General features: G+C 38.8%; 1 protein-coding gene across 3 annotated transcripts in view; it reads left to right on the top strand.

Annotated features, from left to right (window-relative positions):
• RAD50 (RAD50 double strand break repair protein) overlaps positions 1-14,195 on the top strand; it is an 84,149-nt gene extending 69,954 nt beyond the window's left edge. For all 3 annotated transcript variants that reach the window (XM_036224182.1, XM_016118400.2, XM_036224183.1), the window contains 4 exons: positions 9,313-9,398; positions 9,941-10,083; positions 12,345-12,478; positions 13,848-14,195. In XM_036224182.1, the coding sequence (XP_036080075.1) occupies positions 9,313-9,398; positions 9,941-10,083; positions 12,345-12,478; positions 13,848-14,034 (550 nt within the window). In that variant the 3' untranslated portion in view covers positions 14,035-14,195. The remainder of the gene's footprint in view (positions 1-9,312; positions 9,399-9,940; positions 10,084-12,344; positions 12,479-13,847) is intronic.
• Positions 14,196-23,482: the final 9,287 nt, after the last annotated feature.

The raw sequence follows: 23,482 nt of genomic DNA, 5'->3' as shown, positions 1-23,482 counted from the left end.
GAAGCCTTGAAATTGGATGAAGAAAGGATGACGTGTAGTTAAGAACTGGAGAAAATGAGTATAGGTAATTCATACAAAAAGTTCTGTGAAAGGGAGCAGAAAAATGTGGTGATAGAGGGGAATGAGAGGCCTAGTTAGGTAGGTAGGTTGGTTTTGGTTTAAATTTTACTTGCACTTATTCTGATACAAGGTAGCTCTTCCACTTATTAGTACGTTGACAGGGAATTCTGGGTTTCGATATATTAACTGAATAAGAAACTACAGCTAGGAGCCTGCCCTGCAACTATCCCGCCAGACCCTGAGAGCCAGTGACAGCAGGAAAAAGAGAATTCCCGCAATAAGGCACCCGTTTGTTCCAAAATCCCTGTTCTGTCCTCTCATCAGGTTCTGGGAAGACAGAGATATCCTACTCTGCCCTCTTGCAAACTGGTAACAGTCCAATGGGAGTGTTTGACCTTGGCCTTAAATAATGAAGGAAGGGCATTTCAGTAAAGTGCCTCAGCCACAGGGGCATCACACTGAGAGGAATGAGGGTGTGCGAGGGGGCCTTGATGTGGCCAGTCAGGGGCTTGTGGAGGTGGAGAGGTACAGGGCTGTTTTACAGCAATTTAGGCTTACTTAAAGAACAAAGCCAAGCTGTTTACTCATTTCCATTATCTAGTAACCAGATGGATTCTACTAAATGAGAAGAAAAGAAGTGGTACCTATTTCCCCCAAATTGAGTCTTTGTGGGCTGCTTCTTACAAAAAAGGCCTTCTGAAGGTTCATACTGTGAGCCTTTTTAGCTTTGCCTTCTCACATAGAAGAAAGTGAGGTCCAAAATTTCCCTCATTGTTTCACCTCTTAGAATGATGCATGCAGTCAGTGTAATTGTTGCATTCAGCTGTCTATTTAAGGTAACACAGGAAATTAGCAATGCATTTTCAAGAAAAGCTGATTACCATCTGTTATTAGTAATCATCTAAAAACATCACTGATTATAAGCATTGTCATGGTCAGATACACTTACACCAGATGAGAGAAAATATCCATCATTTAGGATGTATTACTCCTTGCTCCCTTAACAGAATACATCCATTAGAATCAAATGACTTTAGAATATATCACTTTTCTATGCCCAATGTCACACTGTCATTCTTCACCAAACATGGAATGTTACATATTAAGCCACACTTCTGAGACTCAGTGGAAACTTGTAACTTTTACAGTTTTGCAGCCAAGGCAGCCAGTTCTCTGTAAATTTGTTCAGACCCTGGCTCCTTGCAAGCTCAGAGGACTTAGCCAGGCAGGGCTCACTTCTCATGTCCAACCATTTTCCTCCTAACCATGGGTACAGTTTTACATCAGCAGCCCTTGTAGCATCAAGTGGGCAGATTGTAAAACCAAAAGATAGCCAGCAGCTTTTCAGACTCACTGCAGTTTTTTTTTTTTTTTTAACCAAATGTTTATCTTGCAATAGTGGTTGAACCATTGTCTAAGTTTTAAAAAGCTGAATTTTGGGGAGTCTGGCTAAAGGAAATTAGTTCAATAGTTTTAAGGGTTTTAAGAATTTAGTTTAATAATCTAAAGAGTTTTATCGAAAAAGGTCATTTTTCTTTTAAATGTGCAATGTAAGTGTGGCAATTTAGGAATTTCGAGTTTCGCTCGGTAATGAAAATCTTTATTAGTTTGGAATATGAAACTCAGTAGAACATGATACTCATGATACCATTTCCCTTATACGAGAGGGCTTCTGCTGACCTAATGTAGGGAGACAGGAAGTTCTCACAGTAGTACCAGTGCAATAGGAAGGATATCTAATATGATAATGAATAGCAGTGGTCATAGCCAATTCTTTAGCAACTTGTATATCTCAAAGTTGATACAGTTTTAAATACAAGGATGAAGATGATGTCGGAAAATGTCCTTTGTACGTATATTCTTTTGTGCTTTTTTTCAACCTCTTTAATTTTCAGTGACTTACTAGTTTCTTCATACTTACAAATTAATATTTTTTATTAACAAGTCATATTTGTATTTGGCTCTTTTAATCAATATTTTATGCAATGAAATAGCTTGAGACTATGGAAATCCAGTCAGGATTTACCATTTCATGTGCACTTCTAATTTGAGTATTGTATGTGCATTTTTGATTGAGCAGCAGTTCAGATTTTACAAAATGGTAGCTAACCTTCCTTATTATCTTGAGTCCCAGAGATGGTTTAAATAATGAAAGAAGCAAGACCTGGAAAGATCTCTTCCTGGCAGACGAGGCTTTTGGTCTATTGAGATATTTTTTCAACCCCTTAGATACCAGCTCTCTAATGACTCTATTTCCAGCATTCAGTTCTTTTAATGGCAAAGTCCGAAAATGCTTTAAAAAGTGGCCTGAGAGCAGCAGCAACTACTGTCCTGGGGAGGCCTAACATGCTTCATTTGTGACATCAAGCTAGAATACTTGTATACTTAGGAAGAAGATAACTCAGAAGGTTGCATAAACTTTTCATTAAATGTCTGAGGGTGGAAGACAGTTGGACAGCTTAGAACAAAAAGGAAAATCATCTCATTGCTGGGACAGAAGCCATGGTGCAGAGAGATGCTAAAGGACAGTACACTCAGCCTAGCATTTAAAGAGGATGTCTGTGAAAAGAAAGAAGATGGAGATGGATAGAGACAGCTTCACACATTACATTGGCATGTGTTTTTTTCTGTTTCTCTCTTTTTTAATAGACTATTTTTAGAGCAGTTTTGTTCACAACAAAATTGAACAGAAAGAACAGAGATTTCCTGTATACTTCCCCCCACCCAGCAACCATAGTCACCCCCACTATCAACATCCTTCACCAGAGTGGTACATTTGATGACCTACATTGAGATGTCATAATCATCTAGTCTGTAATTTACATTAGAGTTCACTCTTAGTGTTGTACATTCTGTAGGTTTGGATAAATGTATAATGACATGTATCTACCATTATAGTATCATATAGAAAAGTTTCACTCTGTCTTTTTTGTCCTTCTGGCCTGACAGTGCCCTCTTTCAAACAGGAAATTAGTAGGCCCTTATTATTTGTAAGGATCACATCCTAAGACTTTCATGGATCACTAAAATTTATCAATAATAATAAAGCCATCACTTACTCTCAAAATGCCATAGATTATTACTGAAATTTTTAAGGAAGTCTTTCAGATTCTTGAGTATCTAAATATAAGACAAATAATTTATAAACCACGATATTCTTAGACTTTAGGCCTTTTCACATTCTTTGGGAATCAGTTTTCACAAAACATAGCATTTCATACAAGTTAACGTATGCATTCATCTGAGTGACATGCACACTCTAAGCACATGGTAGGGCTGGAACAACTTAGATGACCACTCACAATAGTTGCCAGTCAATGAAATTCACATCCTTGCCTCAGCAGAATGATCATTACAGAATGAAGGTCATGGACCTTCAAGGTCACTCATAAATGTTAGTGTGATGAAAATCTCTTATGTTCATATATGTAAGTAACCGTTTGTCAACGTCTGCATTTCATGTTATCACCCTTTTTTGGCCAATCTGCTGCACAAAAAATGCTCACTTTATTTTGCATTTCCCTGTTTACTAGTGAAGTTAAACCTCTTTTCATACATTGGCTGTTTGTATTTCTTCTCCAGGAATTGCCTATTTGTATCTCTTTGCCAGTTTTTCTATTTGGTTGTCTTTTTCTTAGTGATTTGTACCACTTTTTTCTTTAATTTATTTTAATTAGTTTCAGGTATACAATACATTGGTTAGATATCTATATAGTTCATAAAACGATTCCCCCAACTGCTCCCTCCCTCCCCACCCTCCACCTAGCCAACATATTAATGCTAACTACATTCCCTATGCTGTGCTCCTCATTCCTGTGACAATCCTTCAGCAACTAATTTACTTCTTTAACCCTTCACTCCATTCTCTCATCCCCCATCTCCCTTCCCCTTTGTCCATCACCAAATTGTCCACTGTAATTGTGAGTCTGTTTTTGATTAGTTTGTTCTTTTTCTTCCTTAGATTCCACATGTAAGTGAAATGATATAGTGTTTATCTTTCTCTGTCTGACTTATATACCTTCTAGGTTCATCAAAGCAATATCTTTTTCCATCTCCTTCCTTTTCATATGTAGGGGTCTTGTTTTCTCATCCTTTCAGCCACTCTATCTTTTAGTTGGAGCACTTAATTCTTTTCTATTTGAAGTACTTGTGGATAAGAATGTAGTTGTTACCATTATTTATTCTTGTTTTTAATACATGTTTTTTCTTCTTAAAGAATTCCCTCCAACATTTCCTGTATACTGGCTTGGTGGTGATAAATTCCTTTAGTTTATTTTTGTCTGGGAAGCTCTCTATCTATCATTCAACTCTAAATGATAGCTTTGCTGGAGAAAGTATCCTTGGTTGTAGATCCTGGGTCTTAATTACGTCAAATATTTTGTGCCAAGCTCTTCTATCCTACATAGTTTCTTTTGAGAAATCAGCTGCCAGTCTTATGAGTGTTCCCTTATAGGAACTATCTGCTTTTCTCTTGCTGCTTTTAATATTCTTTCTTCGTATTTAACCTTTGGCATTTTCATTATGATGTGTCTTGGTGTGGGCCTCTTTGGATCCCTGTTTTTTGGGATTCTCTGAGCTCCCTGGGATTTTATGTCCATTTCCTTCACTAAGTTAGGGAAGTTTTCCATCATTATTTCTTCAAACAGCTGTTCAACATCTTGTTTTCCTTCGGATATGCTGATCAGACAGATATTTGGACCCTTATTAGTGTCCCGTGTGCTCCTTAAATTATTTTTATAGTCTTGGCATCTTTTGCCATTCTGATTGAGTGTCGTTGGCTTTCCCATCCTCTAGTTAGGGCATTTGATCTTTCACTTTATTTATTCCTTTGTTTATTCCACTGATATACTTCTCATCTCAGATAATGTGTTCTTCATTTCAATTTTTATGTTTTTTATCTCTTTGTTGAAGTTCTCACTGAATTTATCTACACTTCCTGAAAGTTCATTGAGCATCTTTATAACCAGTGTTTTGAACTCTGCATCTGTTAGATTACTTGACTCCATTGTATCTGGATCTCTGTTCTCTTCTCTTGTATGGTTTCTGCTTCTTATTAGTGTGGATTTGTGAAGTAAGTGTCCAGTGGCACACTCGTGAGAGGGGTTCAGCTACAGGCCAAACTTAGCCCAAGCCTCTGCCCCTCCAGGGCCACCTGTTAAGATTCAACAAGCAATCCACAGATTCTGTGCTTATAGTTATCTCAAAAGGCCACATCAGAAACTGAGGCCAGCTGCCTAGAGTGTGAGTCTAGGCATTGCCCAGCAAGGAGTACCTGACTCGCTGAGGATACACCTGGATGTGGCTTAGGTGGGGCTGTGAGTTGGGGGAGGTGGGGTTTCAAGGAATCCTCTGGGGTAAAGCAACCTCTGTTATCCAGTTTGATGACCTCTCATCTATAGTGGCGCTGTGTCCGCGCACTGGGAGAGCAGGGGTGCTCAACAGGGAACAGTGGATACTGCTGGCACTTCTGTTCAGAACGTGTGTCACCTGGGCATTCACTCCGACAATGTCTCCCTGTAAGTCCCTGGTGCCCCTGTGCACAGCCAGATCAGCACTGGTGCTCAGAGCGAGCAGGTCCGTCACTGTGAAAATCCACTCGTGGACTGTGAAAATCCACTCGTGGACGCGGCCCCTTTGAGAGGCATCTGCTGCTGCCACAGCCTCTGTCTCACTCAGCCACTTGGGACCCAGCAGCCCCTCGTCCTTGCCACATCCTGCCTTCTGCCATTGCAGGGTAATTTATTGGATTTCTCCCTAGTTGTATGGCTTGTTCATCTAGATCCCAGGCGATTTTTCCTTGCTGCTGGTTCTTTGTTTCCATCACAACTTTGATTTGGTCACCAGAGGGATGTACAGAGCCTCTGTCATCTGTGCCATTTCCCCCCCTTCCCTATACCACTTTTTAAAAGTATTTTGGGTATTAATCCTTTTCATATATATTGTAGGTAGTTATTCCTACTTTATCATTTGTCCTTTGACTTTCTCTGTGGTATTATCTGTGACTTAATTTTTAGGTAGGCAAATCTTTGGTATTTTTTTTTTTATGGCTTTTTAATTAGAAGGGATTCCCAATTTTAAGATTATAAAAATGTTTTTCTTCTGATAGTTTTAACTTTTAATCTTTTAATTCATTTGGATTTAGTCGAGGTTTGATAATGGATAGATAATAAATTTTAAAATTTTCCTCTAACACTATTAAAACCTTTCCTATTGATTTAAAATGTCATTTATAAACTGAAGTTCTATGTGTTTTTGATTTTATTTCATTTTTATTCCTGTTCTAGTACTGTTATTTTATTCTTTTTGTATCTTTTGACTTTATTCTTTTGAAATATAAACTTTAGTCACCTATGGATTTCATTTAAATAATGTTTTTAATCCTATTGAGAGTTTTGTTTGGATTGCATTTACTTTATGGATTACTGTAGAGACTGGACACTTTGCTATATTGAAAATCTCATTTTGGACCCCCATAGTATGTCTGTCTTATTTAATCAGTTCTTTTTGTCCTTTTGTAAAGCTTTATAGCTTTTTCCTTTAGATCCTATACCTTTTTGTTAGATTTCTTCCTAGGTATTTCATAGTTTTTACTGCCACTGTCAATAGGATCCTTTTTTATTATTATTATTATTTGCATTTGGATTTTGCTACTAGATACTAAAACTATTTTTTACTAGAAACTAAAACTATTTTTGTTTATTTTATTCCTGACCACCCGATTAGTGTTAATAGCTTTTCAGATGCTTTCTTAGATTTTTTAAATGTACAATTATATCACTTGCAGAAACAGTGACAAGTTTTAGGGGCTGTTTTCCCCTCATTTATTCTTTATTTCTTTTTATTGTTTTTGCTGAATTGTTAGGGATCTCCAGGACATTATTTTAGAGTGACCATAATACGAGTGCTCTATCTCTTGTTCTTAGCTTTAGGAGGAACCCTTCTGTATAATTTAACATGAAATTTGATGCTGCTGTGGATATCTGATAGGGTCATTTTGTCAAATTAAGAAATTTTATTTTTCTCTGAGGATTTTAATCAAAACTTAGTATTATAACAAATACTTTGACAGCCCTTGGGATAATCAATTTTTTTCTTTTAATTCATTAATTCAATTAGTCATCTTAAATTTTTTCCTGTTGTACTATTCGTGCTTTCTTGAGATATACTACTTGATAATGATATGTTCTTTTTCATACCCTCACTACTAAATTTGATTTTATTTAGAATTTTAGTATCTATATTCAGAAGCAAAATAGGCTTATACTTTTTTTTAATTTTTGTTTATATTTCTCATTGCTGTGTAACAGTGTACTCAGGAGCTAAGTGTACCTTGAAGATTTGATAACATTTACTCATAAAACTATCTGAGCTTGGTGGCTTTAAGGGTGGCATTTTGATTGCCTATTTAAATATCATATTCAAGGACTGTTGATTTCCTGGCTACTTTTCTCTGATCTTGAGCTAGTTATTAACTTCATCAAATATTACTTTTCTTAATGGTAAAATAGGAATAACCAGACCTAACCCCCAGTTTTGTCGTAAGGATTAAATGAGATATGATTGTTTAGCATAATTGTGCCTCATAGAAGGTAATGCTCATCAATAATAATCACTGTTATCATTGTTACTCCCTTAAGTGGATTAATGTTGTTACCTGAATCATCCCCTGCTGTTGCACAGTGAAGCGTAAAGTCCACACTGGACAGACTGAGAGGATACAGAGATAAGCAATGGTTCAGCCAACAGCAATAGGCATCGACTCTGTCTGCACACCCCTTAGTGAGTCTGGAGCTTTTTCAGGACTAGAGCTTTTGCCTGCAGTTGTTGTCGCAGCAGACCTACCCATGGGCTAGGATGCACCACCTTTTTTGTACAGGGGGAGCCACAGCAGTGGCTCAGTGTTTGTACCTTGGATACCTGTCTCCCAGCTAGAACTTGTTACCCACATTGGGAATGTTTATGTTATTTATGGAAGATTTTTAACTTGAATGGAAAGGTGCCGTTTTAAAAAGTCATTTGAAAAATCAGGGTTGTAATGTATAAAGCTATGGATTATAAATTCTCTAAGGTTTTGTTTTGTTTTGTTTTGTTAGCAAATATGAAAGTATAAAATGTTATGCTGAGTTAGATGTATAAAGTAGAAAATGGAGGCTTGTTGCATCCTCATCAACAAGCAGAATATGGTTTTTTCTAGTCTTTATTCAAAATCCTTCATCTGATATTTAAAATGTATTTATGTTGAGTCATTTCTTTCTCTTTTGCTGGTGAACTAGGAGATCATGAAATGATTATGCAGAAGCAATAGCATTACGTTCAGTTTCTTTTTTTGTATATATCAGATAAGAGCCTTGCAAATGGAAGTAAAGCCACCTCACATCCTTTGTATGGTAATGGCAGTGATGTTTGCCTTTTTGTCACTGGTGCAACATTTATTAGTTCATAAACCCACTTCCAAAGAACCTAAGGGCTTTTTGATGAAAGGTGACTATAGTAAAAACAATGTTAGATTTTGACAAGCTACTTTTGTTTTTACATTTCTTTCCTTCTTTTTAGTGTTCAGAAACTACTAGTTTTTTTAAGAGTGTTGTACGGGGACAGGGTGGGTGCTCATATTTGGAATTAGGATTTCTGAATCTTCTACTCGGAAGGGAAAGTCAAAGTTTTAAGGTTCAGCTCAGCTTAAGCCTTTAAATCACTCTTTCTGGACCAAAGCTTCTAATTGATAAAAAGTTCACAGATCTGAGAAATAAAATCAGCTTGAGAGGCTGAATATGGTAAACCTTAAGAGTAATAGAAGGGGGAAAAGGCAGTTCCAAAGTCTTTTGCCTATTTCCCACAGATTGAGGGACCCTGTATCCCTCCCCCCTTTAACTCACTCTCATCCATTCAGTAGGTCCTCCTGTAACCAGTAGGCATCAGTGGAAACAGCCTTTTCAATAAGCCTAAGAAAATGTAAGGGGGTCTTTGTCATATCAGAGAGAGTAAAAATGGAGAAGGGTAGCATAACAACCCTGAAGCACTGGAAATATGCCTGGCAGTTTTCGGGACTAGCCAAACAGCAAGGTTTCGGTCCCATTTTTTCTGGCTCTTACTATGTCCTACTTTTATCACTGAAAATATTGGGCAAGTTATTGTTATGGTGTTACATTATTATTATATACATTATTGTATATTTTAAATAAATTCTTATACATGTAATGGTATATAACCGTATTATTATTCCATTAAAGTACCAATGGCTTTTTTCTCCAGAGCAATAATGAAATTTCACAGTATGAAAATGGAAGAAATCAATAAAATCATTCGTGACCTTTGGCGAAGTACCTATCGTGGACAAGGTAATTAACATGATGTAGGACGAGTGCTTTTTCCAAAGCCCTGTCACCAGCTCTTGCCCCACACTTCTCATCATGCCTGGACCTTTTACTGAACATCTCTTTGAGGTTTTCTAAGAATTCTTATCTTGACAACATCTCATAGCAAAAAAAAAAAAAAAAAAATGCGAAGGTTTCTATTCCAAAGCCTGATAGGTTTTACATATTTGGCTATGGTGCACATTATATTTAGCTGATGACATAATAGGTTCTGTTGAAGTATAGATAGGATAAGCCAAAATGTGATAAGAAGAACACCATCAGGAGGAAATTCTTAATAGAGGAACTAAGAAGGGAAGAGCTGAGACCGTGGGTTGGGGTACCTGGATTGCTTCTAGCCCAGGAATCCTCATGAATCCTCAGCCAGAGAAAAAGGTTCCAAACCAGCCAGGGTTTTCCCCTGTGATGTCAACCTCATACGTCACTCTTAGGCTTACTTGATGTTTGCAAATGACAAAAGGCTACAGAGTGTAGGTTCTTCTAAAATCTTTTTCTTCCTGTGTCAGATATCGAATATATAGAAATTCGCTCTGATGCCGATGAAAACATATCAGCTTCTGATAAAAGACGGAATTACAACTACAGAGTAGTGATGCTGAAAGGAGACACAGCCTTGGATATGCGAGGACGATGCAGTGCTGGACAAAAGGCAGGTATCACAAGAACCTAGGGAGCCACCTTTACCCAGAAAACTGACAGACACAAATGTCATTGTGGTAGAACCACCCTTGAATGGTGGGAGGCTCCTTACAGTGCTTCTGACCGCCATTCACAGTGACTCAGGCTCAGCTACCTTCTTACATTCTCCCAGTTCTACCAGAATTTCCTTCAACTTTATGTAAAGTAAGCTCTTGGGAGAACGGCCTGAAACATTCTTACAGGATAGGCTAAATGTAGAACAAGGAGCTGAAGACCATTCATTGTTTCACAGCCCTACTTATGAGAATAAGGCTACTGTGTCATTTTAAGACAATTATTTTATGTGCCACCAAGAAAGAAAAATACAAGTGTAATTGTGAGATGCATCCTGATTTCAGAAAAGCCAAGGCAGGGTGTGGAGTGATTTAGAATCAGTGACATACGGTATTAGCAATCCAGATCCTAGGTTGAGCCAAATGAGGCATTACAGTATATGAGAGAGTCTCACTGAGAAAGCAGCCCCATTACAGGACTGAGTCCCCCACCACCATGCCCAGCCTAGTCTTGGGTTGTGCAGACCATCTAAAAGAAGGCCGGGATACCCACGGGTGCCTCTGTTCCCACCACCACACGCACACACAGATTCAGCTGCTGGGCCAGGCCACCTGGCTCTACATGAGGCTCTGGTTGGATATGGTGCACAGAGCAAATCAGGAAGAGGAATGAAGCTTTTAAAAGTTGGGAAAGTAGGACCCACATCCTTGGAAAACAAGCTTGAGTCCTTTCACTGTGCACAGGTTTGTACCCAAGATGTCACAGATTCTTGAGCTTTCTCCTTTCAGACTGGCAAAAGATTACACTTGATAACATCTTTGGAGCCCTGATTTTCTTAGCAAATTTTTAAAATTCTAGAAATAGATGCTCATATTGTCTGAGTTGTTTTTATAAGTAGTTTTCAGTTTTTGCCTAAAGATACTCTATGCATGTATTTTGTTGTCAGCCCAGACAACTGGTAATTTAAGACATCTGCAGATTATTATCTTAATCGTAGTCTGCAAAAAATGACAAATTTTGATCTATAGTCAGTATCCTCTATTTTGGTGATTTTTAGTGATATTAATGAATAAGAAAATATAGTTTGAAACATCTCTTTGAATTAAAAATACTTTCAAAAATAATTTCTGAACAAAAGATTTGCTGTAGCTATTCTAAATTATGAAAACTAATTAGCTATAAATGTTTCTTTGGTGTTGGGAGAGAAGACAGGCAAATGTTTTGGTAGATGGGCCAGGAGCTCCATTAGACTCCACCCTGAGTAGGTGGTGGTGGAGGTGGCAGCAGTGGGATTCAAATACAGGAAGGAAGTGTCTGCCCAAAGGGCCAAGATATGGCCCTGGCCTCTGCAGTCTGCCAGCCTGCCCAGGGCATCAAAGAGAAGCTCACTCACTGAAGCTCCTTCACTCACAAATTCAGAGGGAGAGGGGATTTACACCTCACATAAAGATAGGTTAGACTTCCTAGAATAGTCCTTCACTCTTAATTCTGTGTCCATTGTATCCTCAGAAGGTTTCAGCTGCGTCTGAGGAATTTAGTATTAGATTTCTGTTAACCTTGAAAGTGCCTGTTTTGATTGCTTAGATTTCCTGTAAGTAAGCTTAAATAAACTACGATTCTATACTCCTGATGCAGAATTCCTTTTGACCCAGGAATTCATTCTCTCTCTCAAAATTATATGTACAAACATATGTGTAGGTTAAAGTATGATGTGGGTTAGATGCCTTTTTTGGACTATAGAACATAGAGATTTAAGGAAGACTATGAGAGAAAAGGTCTCTGAGGTTCTGGAAAATGTAATGTGTCCAAGTTTTCTAACAAATCTCATCAGGAAAATAAAATAGGTCATGAATTTTTAAGGTGATTAATTTTATGCCATTATTAAATTATTAGTTTCAGCTAAATGGTAATGCATTTTCTGATTCACACCTGTGATTTCAAGTTTTGTTATAGTCGATGTGATTTGGGTGGGGCCAGGGGATCAGCATTGCCTTTAGCATTTTATTTTATTGCAAATGATAGGCTGAGATAATGCACCTGATGGTTCACCTTCTGGAAAGGCTTAAATCTGGTCATAGGGCCAGGCTCTCCCAAATAAAAGCAGTGAGTGACCCTATGACCTTTCCCGTCTAAAGAGATTAAGCCAGATGTGTTTGCTTTCCCACTGTGAATGAGGAAAGGGTCTGTGCGGTGCAGCTCAGCTTTGGTATTTTCCAGGTGTTAGCATCGCTCATTATTCGCCTGGCCCTGGCTGAGACGTTCTGCTTAAACTGTGGCATTCTTGCCTTGGATGAGCCAACAACAAATCTGGACCGAGAAAACATTGAATCTCTTGCACATGCTCTGGTTGAGTAAGTTTCTCAAATTTGGGGACTGGTTATGATATCTTTCCAAGTTTGATTAAGGAAGTTCTGTAGTGAAACCCCTTTCTAGATGTGTCTTCCTTGGGGAAGCTGGTCTGTGCCAGACCTTAGGCCTTACCTTTTGATAATTCATCAGATTTTTAAAAAGAATTAGATGGTGAACAGCAGCTCCAGACACATCATGCAGCTCTAGACACATCATGCAGCTCTCCAAGGTGTATATGGGGAAGCTTGTGGTGAGGGTTTTCTGGCTTGGTTTGGCTTTCCTGTAAACCCACTAGGAGGACTCACATGTCATGACAGGGTAGCATGATTTGCTAGACCGTTTCTAGGTGGTAATAGTGGTTTTGGACTGTCTCTCAGCTTTTCACATGCATCAGACATCTACAAGGAATGAAAGCTCTTATTCAAAAAGTATATTAGTGGTTACATAGAATCCAGAAAGGGCAAAATCGCACTCACCTTTTACTACATTAACCTGTGGTGGGCAGTCTCCAGAAGTGGGCAGCCCTTGCTTAAAGACTGTGCTGGCAGAGATAACATTTTCTGTCTGATAGGGATTGGGCCACAGGGCCATCTCTCTCCAGCCATCTCCCAAGAGTCCTGTGTGACCAGCAAGTAAGCGCTAGTGCTTTTGAAACCTAAGTGCATCCCTCCAGGCAAGGGATAAATAAGTGGTTAATTAAAAGAAAAAGTCTTTCAGGTCTCAGTTTCATAGCTAGTTGCCTCAACATGTAGATAATTAACACAAAGGTTCTCAGTACACCCACTCAGGCCCCCTGTGTGTCATACTAATGATGCATCTAGTGACTGGTAGTGGCAGAATTCTAAGTAGACCCAGCTCCTAAGAAGGCAACATATGTTATTCCCCTTGCTTGTAGTCTGTCTTCTTAACAAAATTTTTATTTTATTCCAGAGAAAACTAGTCACAGGTCAAGAAACCCCCAGGCAAAGGACTAAATCAGACTCCTGAAGTCGAGCAGTATAGATATAAAGAAAAACTAAGTAAAACATTTCCACTTGTTATAGTTAAGAACTTTGTATTCTGGAGGAAACTAAATCATGTATTCTTACCCTCTGTAAGCCAGACCTAGGTGAAGAGTCCAGCCATGCATCCCCACTGGGGAAGAGGTGGGACTCCAACCTGACTGGGCTGGAGGCCTGGGTCTCCTGCCCCATACCTGCTCTGACTTCCTGCAGGGCTCTCAGAGGCTCTGACACTAACAGCACAGGAAAAGCCTGGTCATCACATAGCACACGGTCTTGTGTTGGACAAGGTTCTCGGTGGCTTTTTCAAATAAAGAAAAGGGTTATTTATGCTCTTGAGTAATAAAATGTTCTAAATATATTGTTTCAGGATAATAAAAAGTCGCTCACAGCAACGTAACTTCCAGCTTCTCGTAATCACTCATGACGAAGATTTTGTGGAGCTGTTAGGGCGGTCTGAATATGTGGAAAAATTCTACAGGATTAAGAAGAACATTGATCAGTGCTCAGAGATTGTGAAATGCAATGTCAACTCCCTGGTATCTTATGTTCATTAAAAATATTCAGGATTTAAATGCCTTAGAAACACAGGTCTTCAGGCAACTACTTATTTCTGGTATCAACTAAGTCAGAAAATACATTATTTAAAAGGAGCCTTGTGTCTAGGATTTTGAATGTCTGAGAGGTTCTAAAATGATTAAAATTGTTTCACATGAAATTTGGGCTGATTCTTGAACTTCATCCCCTCCCTGATAGACCTGCAGGGTTCAAGAGCAGCACAGTCAGACTCAGCTTCTCTTCTCTCCAGGGATAAACGTGTGCTTCCCTGGCACCGGAGCTACTATCTTTCACTTCTTAAAAGCACTATTGAGAAGTAGGTTCTCACTGCCGTGATAGTTTATGGTCTGGGTATTAAAAGGAATCAGGGTTGTGTATTACCAAATAATTTATTTCCTTGGAAATTGTTTTAAACTGAATTATCATTGACTCTGAATATGATCATAAATGATGAGATTTTAATATATGGCTCTGCCCTTTATAAACCCAACCAAGTAACCACTCTCGTGGGCCTCAGTTTCCCAAACTTAAATTTTAAATAGTTGAATGGGGGCGGGAACCTTAAGTAACCAAGATAAATATTCACCATCTTCCCTCCCCACATACCCCTGTAGGTAGTCATCCAGACTCGGGGCTCTCTCTAGAGAGAGGAAGTTCCCCACTGTGCACATCCACCTTTGGAAAACTCTGACCAAGAGCAAGGCCTCTCTTCACTTGGGGTCTGGTCTGCCATCATGAAGAAGGCTTTAACTCTCTTGTATGTCTGTACTGTGTGTGTATCATCTCAGCCTTACCATCAAACCTGATTGCTGAGTGTGCTCCAGGGTGGAATGCAAGCAGAGCTCATTTGCGAAGTCATGACCTGCTCCCTGTGGAGTCCAACCAGATCTGGAAGAGCAGGCCTCTCATTTTCACTCCAAATTTCATTTCTAATAAAAGACCAATCACACTTTTCTTGGAGTTTCCAGCTGACATCTGTAAGCCTTTTACAAGCATTGCACAAAGAATGCTACCAAGTCACATCCTTTTGAATTAGACTTTGTGGGGTTTTATCATTCAGAGTTTGTCAGTCATGTGTCACAGTTCTGGGCCATCTGCAGACCTAATGAGGATATGGTCTAGACAGCCTTTCTCAGCCAGGGTCTAGAAGATAATTAAGCTCTAAAATCCTGAGGTACCTGTGGTTGGCTGAATAATGGCTTCTGAAGAGATCCAGGTCCTAATCTCTGGAACCTGTGGATGTGACCTTACATGGCACAAGGAGCTTTGCAGGTGTGATGGAGGCCTATCCTGTTGGGTCCTAAATGTAATCATAGTATCCTGATAAGAAAGAGGCAGAGAGATGACTGCAGAAGAGGGAAAGGAACCGTGTTGGCAGATGGCAGACTGAAGCCATGCACTTTGAAGATGGAGGAAGGGTTGTAAGCCAGGAAATACAGGCGACCACTAGAAGCTAACATAAGGTAAAGAAACCAATTTTATCCTCCCCAGCCTTGCTGATACCTTAACTTTTAGCGCAGTAAATCTGCTTCTGGGCTTTTGACCTCTGGGACTATAAGAGAATAAATTTGTGGTTTTTTTAAGCTGCTAAATTTTGCTCATCTGTTACAGCAGCAGTAGGAAACTAATACAGTATCACTGTGTGTAGTCAATATCTGTGCTTCTAAGATGATACTAGTTATTACTGTCCTTGAGCAAACTGAAATAGTGACTTAAATAATTTCCTGTGTTCTGTGGTTCATATGAAAACCCTTGTTGAAAGAGTCTGGGCCAGACCCTCGCCCAATCCCTGGATGAATGGGCCAAGCAGCACAGCTGCCATTCAGCCACCTACTTTCTGTCCAAAGCCCCTTCTCATGACAGTCAGTGTTCAGTCACCCTAGTTAGCTTTGAAATTTACCAGGCTAGCAAGATCTTGACAAAGGTATCAAGAAAAAAATGACAGACCAACTCTCAGCACAGATACAGGAATTCACAAGGAAGAGCAAACCAGTCCTAGTCATATAGTAAACATATAAATAACCAAGGTGTTTTTATCCCAAGAGCACAAGACTTCCAGAAAATGAGATATCTGTTCATACAAAAATCATCATTAATAAAGCCAAAGGGGAAAAAATTCTGATAAGACACCTAACACTGACCATTACTTGATAAAATTCAACATCTAGCTTTGGCAAACCGATAATATTGCAAAGAATAAAAGGATGTTTTCTTAATGTCATTTGCCATCAATTCAAAATTCATGTCAACAGCAAAAAATGAAACATTTCCATTAAATACTAAAACCAGTTACCTTCTATCAACGTGTTTCCGAAAGGTCTAGCCATTGCAATAAGGAATGACAAAGGCAATACAACATAAATAAAGGCATTTATAAATCAAAACAGACTTCCCAAATTTGAGTCAGGTTTTCCCCTAAGGTTGCAGCTTACCCAGGGCTCTTTTCCCTCCTGTTCCCCTTGTATCACAGGGCATGTAGGTGGGGCAGGTGCCCTTCTTGCTTTTCATTGATGCTTCTAGATCATTGTTATCTTTGCTTCTCCATTTAATACCCCCCCCCATTCACATGTGGAATGAATGGGCTTTACATGATGGAGGTTATGAATATGAATCAGACTACTTGGGCTCAAATGTTACACCACTCACTAGCTTTAGGACCTTGGGCAAGTCATTTATCCTGTTGCTTCTGCTGCTTTATCTGTAAAAGTAGTAAAAACGGTACCTATCTTGTAGGGTGGTCATGAGGATTAAATGACTATAAACTACTTAGAAACAGCATGGAACATAGTATGGTGTGTCCAAGAAAAATTTCATATCTTCAGTGTACTTTTTCTTGTTGGCAGCTATCTTTAGCCCACAGCCTAGTCACTCCCCCTTATTCACTGACAGTTTCAGCTCCCAGATCGCTGTCATTCTCCAATTCTAATTTCATAGTCATTGGTGATTTCAGTATCCAAATGATATTCCACCCCATGGCCTCTCAGCTCCTTGTTCTTTCCTCCAGTGAGAAAACACTCCACGGTCTTAATCCAGGGTCCAACTCTTTTAAAGACTAACTGCAACCCTCCACAGCCTCATTGTGAAGCACCTCAGTCCCTGGCAGCCCCCTGGTACTTCACAATGCACTCCTAAGGTCTTCAACCCAGCAATTCTTTTAGCCCACCGGGATTTCAATTCATCGATTCAACCACTTGTTCCTCATGCCTTCTTTCCTTGTGTACCTTAAATCCTGCAGTTCATCAGTACATCGCTGTCTTGCATAGACCCTCAACTGTCTTGCCCCTCTCTATTCTCAAACATTCCTGACAACCCCCAGCCTCCTCCCAGCACCACAGTTTCCTTTGCTGGTCCCCCATTCCCCTAACCTTCAGATGTAGCAGTGCTGTAGTGCTCAGTCTGAGCCTGCACCTCTTTTCGTCTCACTTGGTGATCTCACCCAGTCTCAGCCTTAAAATTATTGTCTCCATTTGGGTTCTCCCAGAAGCAGAATCTGAAACGATTTGAGTTAGAGTAAGCAGTAGGAGACTGTAGGAACTACGGAGAGAAGACAGCCAGCGAAGAGTGTGTTCTTAAGCCAGCCATTATATTAGGCGACTGTGGCTTAATCCCACAGAGAGAGATGCTAGGAAATCTGGCAAAATACATGCCTTGGAATTATGTCATCTGAGAGGCAAGAGAGCTGGGTATGTGTATACCAATCCTGAGAGTCGCTGAGGGCTATTCCAGGCAAGTTAGCTACTGGCTTGCTATACACACCAGCAGAGATGCCTTCCACAAGTAAAAAGAAAAAAGAAAAGCCTTTTGGCAGAGATAGAGCTAGAAGCAGAAGTGGACTGGAGCACACTAGAAATTCTTAGGATAGAGGCAGGGCCCTGACAGCAACTTTAATAATCACTTGGATGCTGCTCCTCGAATTAGTCTCTAGTTCAGATCTCCAAACTCCTGACTCTCATTAAACTGCCTACTGGACATCTACTTGCACTTGGATATCTAATAGACATCTGAAACTTAAAATAACTGAAAGTGGTTTCCTCCCCCCCCCCGCCCCGGAAACTGCACCTCCCATAGGCTTTCAATTAATGGCAACTCCATTCTTCCAATTGCTCAGGCAAAAATGTCGGCATCATCCCTCGTTCTTCTATTAATCTTATATCCCACATCCAACCCATAATTTAATACCATGGGTTCAGCTTTCAAAATACATCCTGAATCTGACCATGCCTTACCATCTAAACCACCACTGCTCTCGTCCAAGCCACCACCATCTCTAATCTGAATAAGTAACCACCTAATGGCTCTGAGTGATTTGGTCCTGCCCCTACAGTTTGTTCTCAACATAGTTTCTAGTCATCTTTTTAAATATTTCTCACTAGAGTGTGGGTTAGCAATTCTGAAAACCCTTTATATATCAAAATCAAACACATGTATATAATAAGAACCAAGTTTCTCACTGTTGAGAAAGATGTTTGCATATCCAGAATGGTGAAAGGCTATGTAAAGAACGCACAGTGTTGAGCTGAATCCAAAGCATCAGTGTAAATGGTTTTAAGGATTTCTATTTCCATAAGGGAAGAGTAAGGATTGCCAAAAATCTTCTCCACAAAAGCAATGAGAACACTAGCAAAAACTGTCAAGATAAACTTTTTAGAACTTTGGAAATTAACTAAAGGCTTGCAACAAACCAAGAAGTGTTTATTTAAGGAAAACAGCTGAAAAAAGCCAGTGAATTTTAACCTGCCCTAATCCTGTTCCCCTATCCCTGTCTCTGTAGCAGCTTTGAAAACCAACATAACTATAGTACCTGTGGAAACCAACAGCTGCTGGAGGAAGCAGGATGGATTTGGAGTTCCCGACAATCTTCAGCCCCAGAGAACTGCCGCAATTTGACATTTCGGCAGCTCCCTTAAACTCTCTATCCTCACTACCTGTCTTTATTTGACCTGACCGCAGGCTCACGCCACACAGTCCTACCTGCTGTAGGCAATCAGTGGTAATTGGTTAACACTGCAGCTGCCTGAGCCAGCATTATTAGTTGGGGCCAACATGAGAGTAAGGAAAAACCTGAAAGGAAAAATCGGGGAAGGAGATATCCATGCAGTCTTTGACAAGCTTGAACACATTCACGAGAATCTAGAAGTTCATATGTGTGTCAGAGCTTTGTCCCTAAGCTTTGACCTGGTTATTCTTGACACTACTCATCCAAGAAATGAAGGCTAAGGTACAGTTGTAAATTGACTGTTGGAGCATTGAAAACATGACCAATCAATCAATCAATCAGTCATCTCTCTCTCACACACACACCTTCAACAAAAGCTTAGAAACTTACTAGTTCAAGACTATAAAAAGAAATCTCTATCCAATCATTAATTTACCGCCAAAGCTGAATAGAAACTTCAGTGACCACATATGACAAAGAATACAATTTTATTTTACATAATTAGTCCAGGAAAGTCAATAAGTAGCAATAACAACCAGCAACAATTACAATCAGCTACAAACAATTACAAACCTTGAGAAAGGGGTAATTTGATTTTCAGAGTTGACACATTATTTCTGGTTTTCAACAAAAAATTACTAGACATGCAAAGAAACAAATATATGGCCCATACACAGCCCAAACAATCAGTCAATAGAAACTCCCTGAGAAAGTCCAGATAAAGACTTTAGTCAGCAATTATATGTTCGAGGAACCAAAGGAAACCATGTCTAAACAATTAAAGTATGATAATGATGGCTCATCAAAGACTATCACTAATGAGATAGAAATTATATTTTTAAAAAAGAACTAAATAGAAATTAGGGAGTTGAAGAATACAATAACTGAAATAAAAATTCAAGGAGCCCAACAGCAAATCTGAACAGAAAACAAATTAAAAATTAGTGACTTGATTCCTGCTGGAATGTATCTTCAAGAAGGAAGGACTGTGCTGTTTCGTTTAGTGCCTGGCACGTAGCAAGCAATTAATAAATGTTTACTGAATGAATAAATTAACTTGTAATTGTTCTGTGAATTATTTGTAATCATTCATTTAAAACATATCTTCTACACTAGGCTGAATATTTACAAAGGCAAAGAGTTCAGTTTTAGTTTGGAAATAAAATACTTATCATATACACATCCCTCGACTAGAATGAAAGATAAAATATTACAGGGATTATTATCTCCAGTAGCTGGAATTTGGCGGGGGGGGGGTGTCTTTATTTGCATATCTGCACTTAATGCAATGACATTTTTTGTATAATTTTTTAAATGCAGAATACTAACTAGAGGATGCCCTTTGTTTAAGTGAAAAAAGATAGTAAAAGTTATGTAATGTATTATCCCATTTTTGTAATAGAATATGAATGTACATAGTAAAAGGGCTATTAAGGATACTGAAGTTTACCAGTGCCAGATCAAAGGGGTGTGAGATTAGTGTTTGCTTCTCATTGCTTGTTTCTTTCATAAATTCTCTACACTAAAAACATATATTCCAAGGAAAAACAGTGGAACAAACACATAAACTCCCACTTGATAATCCACTAAAATGACACCAACTGAATTTTTATAAGGTTTAAATCCACCAAAATGGGAGAAAGGGACAATAGCAATAGCATGTTGAAAGGTAGAAAGCAGATTGTCAGCAGGCAGACTCCTTGGTAGACCCAAGAAAACTGAATCCAAAACCAGCCACAGAGAAGCCACAAAGACTTATTCTGATGCACAGATGGCCCCAAATGCTCAGGAATTGGCAGAAGACCAAGTACCTCTGGATGGGGAATGATGATAAGTTGAAACTTGGTTTAAGAAGCAGATCCTAATTTCCAGTCTTCAAAGTTGAGTGACCCTACTCCAGCAAAAGATGGATGTATTTTCCTCTGGAGAGCATATCTGGACCAAGGACTCTAGGCACAGTTGAGGGCAGCCTCGCTGTGCTGAAATCAGGGTGATAAGTGAACAATTAGCAGATGCTGATACCTCTGCTCCCAGCCTTCTACCAGCCCTTGGCTGCCAAAGTGCTGGCAGCCAGGTTGAGACAGGGTGGATCTTCTCTGGGGAAACTGCCCCACCTGCCAGAAATGACTTAGAGAAGCTGGCACGGGCGGCCCCCCAATTCGACAAACGGCCATTGGCTGCAAAATTATCCTTCAAAACTGAGGGAGAAATAAAGGCTTTCTCAAATAAAAATTGAGGCAATCAGCTAATAATAGACTTGCCTTGCAAGAAATGATATAAGAAATTCTTTAGAGAGAAGAAAAGTGATAAAACTCAGATCTACATAAAGGAAGGAAGAGCATCAGAGAAGCAATAAGTGAAAGTAAAATAAACATTTATTTTTCTTATTCTTAATTGATCTAACAATTTGTTCAAAAGAGTAATAGCAACAATGTGTCTAATTATATACTTTATATAAATATATGCATACATAAGCATACATGCTTATGTAAAGTGAATGAATGACAATAATGAAACAAAGGATGAGAGGGAGGAATTAGGATTATTTTGTTATTATAAGATACACTACCCATGAAGTGGTACAGTGTTATTTGCAAATGAACTTGGTTTAGTTGTGAATATATATTGCCAACTCTAGGGTAACCACTAAAAAAAAGTCAAAAAGAAGTATAGCTAACTAATTAAGAAGAGAAAATTGAATCATATAAAATGCTCAATTAAAACAAAAAAAAGGCAGAAAAAAATAGAAAACAAAAATAGGAACAAAGAACAAGGGCAACAAATAGAAAACAGTGACAATTATGGCAGATATTAACTGTCGATAATCACTTTGAACATCAGAACCTAAATGCACCAATTAATTACAGATTGTCATAGTAGATCAAGAAGTGAAACCCAAATGTAAACCTGCTTTAAATATAAAACAGAATAAAAGCAAATGGGTAGAGAAAGATGTACAGGCAAAATAATAGCCAACAAAATATTGAAGGAGAAAAATAAAGTTGGAGGACTGACACTACCTGACATAAGACTCACTATAAAGTTACAGTAATCAGGCAGCATGGCATTGGAAAATGAAGAGACAAATAGATCAGTGGAACAGAATAGAGAGCTCAGAAATAGACCCACATGAATATTATAAACTGATCTTTGACAGAGTAGCAAAAATAACACAACGGATAATCTTTTCAACAAATGGTACTAGAACAACTGGATATCCACATGTAAAAGAAAAAATCTAAACACAGATCTTACACCCTTCATAAAAGGTAACTCAAATGGATGGATCACAGACCTAACTGTAAAACACATAACTATAAAACTCCTAGAAGATAACATAGGAAAAACTGTAGATGACTTTGGGTTGGCAATGACTTTTTACATGCAACACAATCCATGAAAGGAATCAGTGATAAGCTGGACTTCATTAAAATTTAAAAATTTTGCTCTTAAAAAGACACTGTCAAGAGAATAAAGACACATCACAAACTGGGAGAAAATAATGGGGAAAGACCTGTCAGATAAAGGACTGTTATCCAATACATACAAAGAACCCTTAAAACTCAACAATAAGAAAACAAACAGCCCACATTTTAAAAGGGCCAAAGACCTTAATAGATATCTCACCAGAAAAAATATAAAGATGGCAAGTAAGCATATGAAAAGATGCTCAGCATCATATGTCATCGGGGAAATGCAAATTAAAACAAGAGTGAGATACCTCTTCGAAAGGCCAAAACCCAAAACACTGACAATACTAAGTGCTCATGAGGATGCAAAGCAACAAGAACTCTCAGTCATTACTGGTAGGAATGTAAAATGGTACCTCCACTTACGAAAACTAAACATACTCTATGCAAACCAACAGAAAACACATCCACACAAAGCGTGCACATGGATATTTATAGCACTTTATTAACAATTATCAATAGTTAGAAGCAATCAAGGTGTCCTTCAATAGTAAGTGAATGAATAAACCACCATACATCCAGACAATGAAATACTATTCAGTGATAAAGAGAAATAAGCTATCAAGCCATAAAAAGACACAGAAGAGCTTTAAAGGCATATTACTAAGTGGGAGAAGCCAATCTGTAAAGGCCAAATAGCGTATGATTCCAACTATATGACATTCTGGAAAAGGCGAAATCATGGCAACCGTAAACAGATCAGTGATTGTCTGGAGTTAAAGAGGAAGAGAGAGATGAATAGGTGGAGCATGGAGGATGTTTAGGGCAGTGAAACTACTCATGACTCTAGAACAATGGATATGTCCTTATACACTTGTTAGAATCCACAGAAGGTACATCTAATGTGACTATGGACTCTGGGTGATAACGATGTGTCAGTGAAGGGTCATCATTTGTACCACATGTACCACCCTGTGGGGGGACGGCGATAACGAGGGAAGCTGTGCCTGCGTGGGGACCTCGAGTATCTGCCTTGAGTATACGAAAACTCTCTGTAATTTTGCTGCGAATCTAAAACTCTAAAAAACAAAACCAAGTTTT

Source organism: Rousettus aegyptiacus, unplaced genomic scaffold, assembly GCF_014176215.1.
Source record: "Rousettus aegyptiacus isolate mRouAeg1 unplaced genomic scaffold, mRouAeg1.p scaffold_m13_p_7, whole genome shotgun sequence".
NCBI classification, from domain to species: Eukaryota; Metazoa; Chordata; class Mammalia; order Chiroptera; family Pteropodidae; genus Rousettus; species Rousettus aegyptiacus.
Note: the sequence above shows the minus strand (reverse complement) of the source record. Positions and strands in the feature narration are given on the sequence as shown.